We start from the raw sequence: 13,239 nt of genomic DNA on the forward strand, positions 1-13,239 counted from the left end.
CAGGAGGCCCCTAGTACATCTAGCGCGCCAATACTCCTTACTATGCAACAATTAACGGCTGTAATGGATAATTCTGTCAAAAACATTTTAGCCAAAATAAACACTTGTCAGCGTAGCGCGGCTGCTCTGTTTTAGATACTGAAGAGCATGACGACGCTGATATTAATATCTCTGAAGGGCCCCTAACCCAGTCTGATGGGGCCAGGGAGGTTTTGTCTGAGGGAGAAATTACTGATTCAGGGAACATTTCTCAACAGGCTGAACCTGATGTGATTGCATTTAAATTTAAGTTGGAACATCTCCGCATTCTGCTTAAGGAGGTATTATCCACTCTGGATGATTGTGACAAGTTGGTCATCCCAGAGAAACTATGTAAAATGGACAAGTTCCTAGAGGTGCCGGGGCTCCCAGAAGCTTTTCCTATACCCAAGCGGGTGGCGGACATTGTTAATAAAGAATGGGAGAGGCCAGGTATTCCTTTCGTCCCTCCCCCCATATTTAAAAAATTGTTTCCTATGGTCGACCCCAGAAAGGACTTATGGCAGACAGTCCCCAAGGTCGAGGGAGCGGTTTCCACTTTAAACAAACGCACCACTATACCCATAGAGGATAGTTGTGCTTTCAAAGATCCTATGGATAAAAAATTAGAAGGTTTGCTTAAAAGATGTTTGTTCAGCAGGGTTACCTTCTACAACCAATTTCATGCATTGTCCCTGTAGCTACAGCCGCATGTTTCTGGTTCGATGAGCTGATAAAGGCGGTCGATAGTGATTCTCCTCCTTATGAGGAGATTATGGACAGAATCAATGCTCTCAAATTGGCTAATTCTTTCACCCTAGACGCCACTTTGCAATTGGCTAGGTTAGCGGCTAAGAATTCTGGGTTTGCTATTGTGGCGCGCAGAGCGCTTTGGTTGAAATCTTGGTCAGCTGATGCGTCTTCCAAGAACAAGCTACTTAACATTCCTTTCAAGGGGAAAACGCTGTTTGGCCCTGACTTGAAAGAGATTATCTCTGATATCACTGGGGGTAAGGACCATGCCCTGCCTCAGGATCGGCCTTTCAAGGCCAAAAATAAACCTAATTTTCGTCCCTTTCGTAGAAACGGACCAGCCCAAAGTGCTACGTCCTCTAAGCAAGAGGGTAATACTTCTCAAGCCAAGCCAGCTTGGAGACCAATGCAAGGCTGGAACAAGGGAAAGCAGGCCAAGAAACCTGACACTGCTACCAAGACAGCATGAAATGTTGGCCCCCGATCCGGGACCGGATCTGGTGGGGGGCAGACTCTCTCTCTTCGCTCGGGCTTGGGCAAGAGATGTTCTGGATCCTTGGGCGCTAGAAATAGTCTCCCAAGGTTATCTTCTGGAATTCAAGGGGTTTCCCCCAAGGGGGAGGTTCCACAGGTCTCAGTTGTCTTCAGACCACATAAAAAGACAGGCATTCTTACATTGTGTAGAAGACCTGTTACAAATGGGAGTGATTCATCCTGTTCCATTAAGAGAACAAGGGATGGGGTTCTACTCCAATCTGTTCATAGTTCCCAAAAAAGAGGGAACGTTCAGACCAATCTTAGATCTCAAGATCTTAAACAAGTTTCTCAAGGTTCCATCGTTCAAGATGGAAACCATTCGAACTATTCTTCCTTCCATCCAGGAAGGTCAATTCATGACCACAGTGGATTTAAAGGATGCGTATCTACATATTCCTATCCACAAGGAACATCATCGGTTCCTAAGGTTCGCATTCCTGGACAAGCATTACCAGTTCGTGGCGCTTCCTTTCGGATTAGCCACTGCTCCAAGGATTTTCACAAAGGTACTAGGGTCCCTTCTAGCTGTGCTAAGACCAAGGGGCATTGCTGTAGTACCTTACTTGGACGACATTCTGATTCAAGAGTCGTCCCTTCCTCAAGCAAAGGCTCACACGGACATTGTCCTGGCCTTTCTCAGATCTCACGGATGGAAAGTGAACGTGGAAAAGAGTTCTCTATCTCCGTCAACAAGGGTTCCCTTCTTGGGAACAATAATAGACTCCTTAGAAATGAGGATTTTTCTGACAGAGGCCAGAAAAACAAAACTTCTAGACTCTTGTCGGATACTTCATTCCGTTCCTCTTCCTTCCATAGCGCAGTGCATGGAAGTGATCGGTTTGATGGTAGCGGCAATGGACATAGTTCCTTTTGCGCGCATTCATCTAAGACCATTACAACTGTGCATGCTCAGTCAGTGGAATGGGGACTATACAGACTTGTCTCCGAAGATACAAGTAAATCAGAGGACCAGAGACTCACTCCGTTGGTGGCTGTCCCTGGACAACCTCTCACAAGGGATGACATTCCGCAGACCGGAGTGGGTCATCGTCACGACCGACGCCAGTCTGATGGGCTGGGGCGCGGTCTGGGGATCCCTGAAAGCTCAGGGTCTTTGGTCTCGGGAAGAATCTCTTCTACCGATAAATATTCTGGAACTGAGAGCGATATTCAATGCTCTCAAGGCTTGGCCTCAGCTAGCGAGGGCCAAGTTCATACGGTTTCAATCAGACAACATGACAACTGTTGCGTACATCAACCATCAGGGGGGAACAAGGAGTTCCCTAGCGATGGAAGAAGTGACCAAAATCATTCTATGGGCGGAGTCTCACTCCTGCCACCTGTCTGCTATCCACATCCCAGGAGTGGAAAATTGGGAAGCGGATTTTCTGAGTCGTCAGACATTGCATCCGGGGGAGTGGGAACTCCATCCGGAAATCTTTGCCCAAGTCACTCAGCTGTGGGGCATTCCAGACATGGATCTGATGGCCTCTCGTCAGAACTTCAAAGTTCCTTGCTACGGGTCCAGATCCAGGGATCCCAAGGCGGCTCTAGTGGATGCACTAGTAGCACCTTGGACCTTCAAACTAGCTTATGTGTTCCCGCCGTTTCCTCTCATCCCCAGGCTGGTAGCCAGGATCAATCAGGAGAGGGCGTCGGTGATCTTGATAGCTCCTGCGTGGCCACGCAGGACTTGGTATGCAGATCTGGTGAATATGTCATCGGCTCCACCTTGGAAGCTACCTTTGAGACGAGACCTTCTTGTTCAGGGTCCGTTCGAACATCCGAATCTGGTTTCACTCCAGCTGACTGCTTGGAGATTGAACGCTTGATCTTATCGAAGCGAGGGTTCTCAGATTCTGTTATCGATACTCTTGTTCAGGCCAGAAAGCCTGTAACTAGAAAGATTTACCACAAAATTTGGAAAAAATATATCTGTTGGTGTGAATCTAAAGGATTCCCTTGGGACAAGGTTAAGATTCCTAAGATTCTATCCTTCCTTCAAGAAGGATTGGAAAAAGGATTATCTGCTAGTTCCCTGAAGGGACAGATTTCTGCCTTGTCTGTGTTACTTCACAAAAAGCTGGCAGCTGTGCCAGATGTTCAAGCCTTTGTTCAGGCTCTGGTTAGAATTAAGCCTGTTTACAAACCTTTGACTCCTCCTTGGAGTCTCAACTTAGTTCTTTCAGTTCTTCAGGGGGTTCCGTTTGAACCCTTACATTCCGTTGATATTAAGTTATTATCTTGGAAAGTTTTGTTTTTAGTTGCAATTTCTTCTGCTAGAAGAGTTTCAGAATTATCTGCTCTGCAGTGTTCTCCTCCTTATCTGGTGTTCCATGCAGATAAGGTGGTTTTACGTACTAAACCTGGTTTTCTTCCAAAAGTTGTTTCTAACAAAAACATTAACCAGGAGATTATCGTACCTTCTCTGTGTCCGAAACCAGTTTCAAAGAAGGAACGTTTGTTGCACAATTTGGATGTTGTTCGCGCTCTAAAATTCTATTTAGATGCTACAAAGGATTTTAGACAAACATCTTCCTTGTTTGTTGTTTATTCCGGTAAAAGGAGAGGTCAAAAAGCAACTTCTACCTCTCTCTCTTTTTGGATTAAAAGCATCATCAGATTGGCTTACGAGACTGCCGGGCGGCAGCCTCCCGAAAGAATCACGGCTCATTCCACTAGGGCTGTGGCTTCCACATGGGCCTTCAAGAACGAGGCTTCTGTTGATCAGATATGTAGGGCAGCGACTTGGTCTTCACTGCACACTTTTACCAAATTTTACAAGTTTGATACTTTTGCTTCTTCTGAGGCTATTTTTGGGAGAAAGGTTTTGCAAGCCGTGGTGCCTTCCATTTAGGTGACCTGATTTGCTCCCTCCCTTCATCCGTGTCCTAAAGCTTTGGTATTGGTTCCCACAAGTAAGGATGACGCCGTGGACCGGACACACCTATGTTGGAGAAAACAGAATTTATGTTTACCTGATAAATTACTTTCTCCAACGGTGTGTCCGGTCCACGGCCCGCCCTGGTTTTTTTAATCAGGTCTGATAATTTATTTTCTTTAACTACAGTCACCACGGTACCATATGGTTTCTCCTATGCAAATATTCCTCCTTAACGTCGGTCGAATGACTGGTGTAGGCTGAGCCTAGGAGGGATCATGTGACCAGCTTTGCTGGGCTCTTTGCCATTTCCTGTTGGGGAGGAGAATGTCCCACAAGTAAGGATGACGCCGTGGACCGGACACACCGTTGGAGAAAGTAATTTATCAGGTAAACATAAATTCTGTTATTTTCAGTGATACTCTGTGTAGCTTTATATCATTTTGAAAGTATTTTCTTTAGTGATGAGTCAGTCTTATGCTCTTGTAAGTGTTCAGGAGTACTGCTGAATGGTAAGCATCATTCAAATACTTTAGACAATTGTTCTGACTGATTTTAGCATCTGCATAATAGTTCAGTTTGTTACAATGGTCCTCATACTGCTAATACATTAGTTAGACTTTTTTTAAATGTTTTATTCTCCTTCCGTTGTTTTATATTTCCTCCACACCCTTCATTTTCCTTTTTTTGTGGTGTAGCAACTTAGAGTGGCCCCTTCCATTCTATACCTTGCAGCTAATGTGCATAGCCAAGAGATTCTACACAGCTCCTCCGTTGTAAACAGTGAATCATGAGATTCATTGTTTACTTGCAGAGGTAGAAGAATGTTGTGTTTTTGAGAGATCCCAAGCAAATATGTACACTTACTTTCTTGAGGGCTGACTGGCAGGGTTGAGCAAGCTGGGATGGATCCAAGTAAACCGTGAATCAGACCTCGAGTGCCAAATCACTGTTTACAACTACATACGGTTAACTTGATGATTGGATGACTCAAACATCATAATAAAAAAACACAGAGGGGGCGGGGTACAAAGTGTATGTTTTTATATAGGTAATTTACATGATGTGCATTTTTTTTTATGAAACAAATACAAATCTGACATTATTTGTAATGCACTGAGCCCCATCCAGTTTTTGTGATGTAAATGTGTCACTTGCCATGATCTGTTTTATATAATTCTTAAAGACTCACTCCGCAATTACCTGAGTATGGTGGTCAATGATGATGAGGAATGGGGTAAGGAATATTGAGTTCTACCTCTTAAGAAGGCAAGAAACATATAAGCCATCAGTACCAACTTAATGTAATAGACACTACTATAACAAAGAATATGCACATATACTGATCTAAAAATCCAGTATAAAACATTTTAAAAACTTACTTAGAAGCTCCCAGTCTAGCACGGTTGATGAGGTTAGGCTGGGGCACCCAGTGAAAGGGGCTGGAAAGCAAAAAGAGCTGACACCCCCCCCCCTCCCCTGCATATGAAAATATCCTTTACACAAATATGAGCAAGCTGGAGTAGGTAGACAATAGTTTGATTCTAAAACTTTGGGGCTTGGTTAGGAGCCTGAAAATCTGCAAAAACATAATTTATGTAAGAACTTACCTGATAAATTCATTTCTTTCATATTAGCAAGAGTCCATGAGCTAGTGACGTATGGGATATACATTCCTACCAGGAGGGGCAAAGTTTCCCAAACCTTAAAATGCCTATAAATACACCCCTCACCACACCCACAATTCAGTTTAACGAATAGCCAAGAAGTGGGGTGATAAGAAAGGAGCGAAAGCATCAAAAAATAAGGAATTGGAATAATTGTGCTTTATACAAAAAAATCATAACCACCACAAAAAAGGGTGGGCCTCATGGACTCTTGCTAATATGAAAGAAATGAATTTATCAGGTAAGTTCTTACATAAATTATGTTTTCTTTCATGTAATTAGCAAGAGTCCATGAGCTAGTGACGTATGGGATAATAAATACCCAATATGTGGAACTTCCACGCAAGAGTCACTAGAGAGGGAGGGATAAAATAAAGACAGCCAATTCCGCTGAAAAATTAATCCACTACCCAAATCAAAAAAGTTTAAATTTTTATAATGAAAAAAAACTGAAATTATAAGCAGAAGAATCAAACTGAAACAGCTGCCTGAAGTACCATTCTACCAATACTGCTTCTAAAGAAGAGAAAACATAAAAAATGGTAGAACATAGTAAAAGTATGCAAAGAAGACCAAGTCATTGCTTTGCAAATCTGATCAACAGAAGCTTCATTCTTTAAAAGCCCAGGAAGTATAAACTTACCTAGTAGAATGAGCCGTAATCCTCCGAGGCTGGAATCCACCCGACTCCAAATAAGCATGATGAATCAAAAGTTTAAGCAAGATGCCAAATAAATGGCAGAAGCTTTTTGACCTTCCTAAAACCAGAAAAGATAACAGACTAGAAGTCTATCTGAAATCTGAATAGCTTCAACATAGAATTTCAAAAACTCCAAAGAAAGTAAGAATCTCACCAAAGAAGTCTTAGGAAAACAATAATTCCTCCCTAATGTTGTTAGAATTTACAACTTTAGGTAAGAATTGAAATGAGGACAGCAAAAACCACCTTATCCTGATGAAAAAATCAGAAAAAAGAGATTCACAAGAAAGAACAGATAATTCAAAAACTGTTCTAGCTGAAGAGATGTCCAAAAAGAACAATACTTTCCATGAAAGTAATTAATGTCCAGAGCAAGCATATGCTCAAATAGAAGAGCCTGAAAAGCCTTCAGAACCAAAATAAGACTCCAAGGAGGAGAAATTGGCTTAATGACAGGTTTGATACGAATCAAAACCTGAACAAAATGATGAATATCAGGAAGTAACACTGCCTTATCCTGATGAAAAATCAGAAAAGGATATTCACAAAAAAGAGCAGATAACTCAAAAACTCTTCTAGCAGAAGAAATAACCAAAAGGAACAATACTTTTCCAAGAAAGTAATTAATGTTCAGAGAATGCATAGTTTCAAACGGAGGAGCCTGAAAAGCCCTCAGCACCAAATTGAGACTCCAAAGAGGAGAGATTGAATAAATGACAGGCTTGATACGGACCAAAGCCTGTACAAAACAATGAATATCAGGATGATTAGCAATCTTTCTGTGAAAAAAGAACAGAAAGAGTAGAGATTTGTCCTATCAAAGAACTGAAGACAAACCTTATCCAAACCAACCTGAAAAAATAATAAATTCTATGAATTTTAAAAGAATGCCAAGAAAAATAGGTCTTCCAGACTCAATAACAAATCTTTCTAGAGACAGATTTACGAGCCTGAAACATAGTATTAATCAATGAGTCAGAGAAACCTCTATGACTAAGAATCAAGCGTTCAATCTCCATCCCTTCAAATGTAATGATTTGAGATCCTGATGGAAAAAATGGGCCTTGAGAAAGAAGGTCTGGTTTAAACGGAAGTGACCAAGGTTGGCAACTGGCCATCCGAATGAGATCCGCATACCAAAACCTGAGAGGCCATGCTGGAGCCACCAGCAGAACAAACAAATACTCCATAAGAATTTTGGAAATCACTTTGGAAGAAGAACTAGAGGCGGAAAGAAATAGACAAAAAGATAATTCCAAAGAAATGTCAATGCATACACTACTTCCGCCTGAGGATCCCCAGACCTGAATAGGCCCCTGGAAAGTTCTTTATTCAGATGAGATGCCAACAGATCTATTTCTAGAAATGCTCACATCTGAAAAATTAAAAAACATATCTGGCTAAGAGAGACCATTCTCCCGGATGTAAAGCTTGATTAACAGATGATCCGCTTCCCAAATATCTATACCTGGGAAAAAACCCCACAGAATTTAGATAGGAGCTGGATTTGGCCCAAGCTAATATCCGAGACACTTCTGTCACAGCCTAAGGACTGATAGTCCCACCCTGATGATTGACATACACCAAAGTTGTGATATTGTCTGAAAAACAATAAACGTCTCTTCTTAAAAAAGAAACTAACTGAAAAACTCTGAGAATGCACAGAGTTCTAAAATATCAAATGGTAATCTCGCCTCCTGAGATTTCCAAACCCCTTGTGCTGACAGAGATCCTCAGACATCCTCCCAACCAAAAAGACTCACATCTGTAGAGATCATGGTCCAGGTTGAAAGAAACAGAGACCTGTAGAACTAAATGATGGTGATCTTAACCACCAATCAAGATAAATATTAGGATTCAAAGATTTAAAATGTGAAATCCTATAATCCCTGCACCATAATTCAGCATAAAAAAAACGGAAAGGTTCTTTCTATTGAAAATGAGCAAAGGGAATTGAATCCAATGCTGTGGCCATAAGACCTAAAACTTCTATGCATATATAGCAACTGAAGGAAATAATAGAGACTAAAGGTACCGACAAACGGAACCCAATAAAATTGTCCCTTGTCTGATAGAGACAAAGACAGTGACACAAACTATCTGGAAACCTAAAAAAGGTGACCCTTGTGTGAGGAATCAAGAGCTTTTGAAAAAAAGATTCTCTAACTATGTCCTGGAAGAACAAAGTGAATCATATGAGATTCCGCATCCTCAGAAAATAATCTGAATGAAAACAGAAAAATGAAAATATGCATTTATTGTATCTAATGAAAACAAATAATGCTATCACTGACCAAAAAAAGGCAGAATAGCTTGAATAAAACTCCAAAACCCAGTTTCTAAAAATGGAACTGGAAGAAATACCCCAGAAGATTCCAGGTCTGAGCAGCGCTTGAACCCCACAGGTGATCAGCCATGCTTCAACAGTACCCAAAATATATAGGACCGAAACACGCTTAAAGTGTTAGCCTTACTGGAATAGCTGGAATATAATAGAGAAAAAAGACTTCTCACAGATGGTTTATTCTGAACTTATTCTGTACCCAAAATCAAAGAAATTTGGACCGAATAGAACCAAATAAATTTCAAAAAAGTCTTAACCTGCCCCTTACCAGCCGAGCTGGAATACGGCACGTACAACTCCAATTTTAGGGAGCTGATTTTGAACTGAAAAATTTCCAATTAAAACATGTTACTTGGAAAAGAAATCAGGAATTTGTTCCTTAATAAGAACAACCAAACTAATATAAGCTTAAAGTTTTAGTCTTAGAAACTCAATCTTGAAGCCCAGAATAACAGTTAAGAATTGAATCCAATTATAATTGATTATCTTAGAACAAAAGAAATATGGGTTTTTAGAAATCACAAAATTCTTCTAGCTAAAACAGCTTCATTTGTGAAAATATTCAATAAAATGAAGACTCAAATGAAATTATTAGCATGATAGTCTAGTTAAAGGACCAGTCAATACACTGGACTTGCATAATCAAATAAATGCAAAACAACAAGACAAATGCAACAGCACCTAGTCTAGTAAATTTTGTCCCTTTAACAATGCTAAAATAAATCATAATCTGATACTTGATCTTAAAGTAAACAGAAAAAATGAAGCAATTGCAACATCATCCAAATAAATCACAGGTCCAAGAAAAGTACCTGAAACTAAATAATTTTCCATAAATAAGATACAACCATCTAAAGGAAAATAAATACTATTTTGCTATAGAAACAATAGCATAATTAGTAGGAGTAGAGAGAGCCCCAATAAATTCGAGAACCCTCCAAATTGAATTTAACTGCCGGAAAAGAATATATTTTAAAACCTTTGAAGAAGGAATAAAAGAAAATTCTCAGCCTATTCCATTCCCTAGAATGAGGAACTGGAAAAAAACCTCTGAAAACACAGAAGAATAAATAAGCAGAAATAAAATGTTAGCTAGTCTTGAAAAAGAACTAGTTACCTTAATATTCAAAATAATCAACACCCTTTCAACAAAGAAAAAATGTACTTTAATAAAAAAAGTAGATTTGTTAGTGTCTGATGAAGAAAATTCTGAATGAGAAAAAAACATCATCAGAGAAGGATAAATTAGTATGTTGTTGGTCATTTGAAACTTCAATAATTAAAAAAGAAGTTTGAAAAAGACCTAAAAATTTTATTAGAAGGCACGAAGTCGGACAAAGCCTTTAAAATAGAATCAGAAAAATATTCTTATAAATCTTCTAAGTATTTCTTGTACATAAGATGTAAAAAGAATAGCAATATATAAAGCATAAATACTAATGGATTCTGCATATAAAAGTTTAACATGAAACTTATAACAAACCATAGCTAAAGATAAACATTCATAACATTGAAAATAAATGAACTTAGCTTTGGTAGGACTGAACTCAGTCAACGGAATCCCTTAGTACGTTTTTGAAACAGGAACAGTGAAATCTTGCAATATGTAATAGAAAAAAACAAAATTTAAAGCAAAATTATCAAATTCCTTAAATGACAGTTTCAGGAATGGTAAAGAATGCAAAATAATAAGCTTCTAGAAACCAGAAGCAATAAAAAAGTGAGGTTTAAATAATGTGAGGAAAAAAGTGGAACAAAAAAGATGCCCACATTTTTTGGCGCCAAATACGACGCCCACATTATTGGCGCCAAATATGACGCCACATCCTCTGACGCCGAAACCGACGCCCACATTTTTTGGCGCACAAAAATGTCTGAATACGCATGCGTCAAAAAATGTCGTTAACAGAATACAACTTCCGGCGTCAACTACGGCGCCGGAAATGACAAATTTTTGTGCCAAAAATGACGCAATAAAAAGAAACATTTTCTGCCCCCGCAAGCCTAACAGCACGCAGGAAAAAATGGTCAATTGAAAATTTTCAAGGTAAAGAAAAAATAATTGAAATGCATTATCCCAAATAATGAAACTGACAGTCTGAATTTTAAAGGAATACTGATTATCCTGAATCAAGGCAAATATAAGTTTATAGACATATATTTAGAACTTTACATATAAAGTGCCCAACCATAGCTTTGAGTGTCATAAATAGAAATAAGATTTACTTACCCCAAGACACTCATCTACATATAGTAGATAGCCAAACCAGTACTGAAACGAGAATCAGTAGAGGTAATGGTATATAAGAGTATATCGTCGATCTGAAAAGGGAGGTAGGAGAAGAAATCTCTACGACCGATAACAGAGAACCTATGAAAAAGATCCCGTAGAAGGAGACCATGGTATTCAAATAGGCAATACTCTCTTCACATCCCTCTGACATTCACTGCACTCTGAGAGGAAAACCGGGCTCCAGCCTGCTGCGAAGCGCATATCAACGTAGAATCTAGCACAAACTTACTTCACCACCTCCACGGGAGGCAAAGTTTGTAAAACTGAATTGTGGGTGTGGTGAGGGGTGTATTTATAGGCATTTTAAGGTTTGGGAAACTTTGCCCCTCCTGGTAGGAATGTATATCCCATACGTCACTAGCTCATGGACTCTTGCTAATTACATGAAAGAAATGTTATTTTAAAAATAAGCAAAACTATACATTTTTACAAAATACCTGTATTGGTTTTATAAATAGATCTACAAAACCTTTTATGCAAAGAAAAATCTAGTGTATAATGTCCCTTTAACTAAACAATTGATTTTTTCCTTCTTCAGGAAAAGGAGACATTTTAATGGTATTTCTATGTATGTTTATAGGAACTGGATTGCATAAGGACTATTGAAGATTTAGCAAGACTTCTTAGAAAACATCAAGGTCTATATACTAATTTTTTTTATTACTAATATGAAGTTTTGTATATATTTGTATAATGATTAATTATAAAACTACTAGCAAAGTAAAAGCTCACTTTTTGCTTGTTATTCCAATATAATTAGTAAAATTTGGTATACTTCAATAACTATATGGCACTGTACGTACTAAAATGGCCACTTGGCTTTAAATTTTCCCTAGTAGAAATTCTCAAATTAAATCTCTCCCCCCAAACTATATGTAAAGGGCAGTCAACTTGAAAATTTGTTGTTTAAAAAGATAGATAATCCCTTTATTACCAATTCCCCAGTTTTGCATAACCAACACTGTTATATTAATATACTTTTTACGTCTGTGATTACCTTTATCTAAGCCACTGCAGGCTACCCCCTTATCTCAGTGCCTTTTACTGTCTTCCATTTAGCCATAACCATTCTCATTTTCCATGGATTCATAATGACTTCTTGTTGTTTCAGTACTGTTTTACCATAGTCCATAAGACAACCTGTCTTGTTTTTTGTTTTCCCCCCCGTCTGTAATTTCAGAGTTCATGGGAACCACATCATAGGTTTATTTTATTAAACTCATATAACCATAATCAGTATCCTATAACTAATGCTGTAGTTTAAATGAGAAGCCTCCCTGAAATCTGTTAGGTAGGCAGATTTGGTTGCTATTTCCATCTAAAGGGGAGGAGAGTCCACGGCTTCATTCATTACTGTTGGGTAATCAGAACCTGGCCACCAGCTGGAGGCAAAGACACCCCAGCCAAAGGCTTAAATACCTCCCCCACTTCCCTCATCCCCCCCAGTCATTCTTTGCCTTTCGTCACAGGAGGACGGCAGAGAAGTGCCGAAGATCAGAGTAGTCTCTTATGGAGGTTAGTACTCTTTGCATTGGGACTGGAGTTTTAAGTAGTCCTGCCAGCCTCTCAGTGAGGGTCCGGAGATGCATTGAGAGTTTTTCTGCAAAACAATCCCGACTCATATTAACAGCTCCACAAGCAATCAGTGTTGACGAGTTTCACTGCTTGCTTTTCACGCTCAAGTCCATGTCAGGAGCGAAGCTACTAACCTGTCACACTTGAAGGGCCGTGTTTCTGTTCCACAGCATAGATTCTGGTAAGATAGTTTCATTTTTTATTACATAATGATAACACAGAAGACAGGGTCACAGTGTGACGCCTTTTATCTTTAAAGAATCAAGGGTTAATATTCTTGGAAAGGGGCTTATTGAACGGGGGGGTTATACATATTGTTTGTGTCATTGCTGCGTTATGTGCGAGAGGAGGCTCTGGCAATGTGTGGAACTTTCAGGTGACTTATGGGAGCATTGCGCGCCCTTTTTTGGCGCGTTTTCTCCTTAGGCATAGCGGTCCTGCCAGGCATTCCATGTGACCGGGTGTGGCGAT

The 13,239-nt window shown here is 39.6% G+C and overlaps 1 protein-coding gene across 1 annotated transcript in view; it reads left to right on the forward strand.

Moving 5' to 3' along the window:
- TUT7 (terminal uridylyl transferase 7) overlaps positions 1–13,239 on the forward strand; it is a gene marked incomplete in the record, with an annotated part of 489,065 nt that overhangs the window by 193,887 nt on the left and 281,939 nt on the right. The window contains 1 exon segment of the mRNA XM_053702430.1: positions 11,774–11,831. Within this exon segment, the coding sequence (XP_053558405.1) occupies positions 11,774–11,831 (58 nt within the window).

This window comes from Bombina bombina, chromosome 2, assembly GCF_027579735.1.
Source record: "Bombina bombina isolate aBomBom1 chromosome 2, aBomBom1.pri, whole genome shotgun sequence".
Taxonomy (NCBI): Eukaryota; Metazoa; Chordata; class Amphibia; order Anura; family Bombinatoridae; genus Bombina; species Bombina bombina.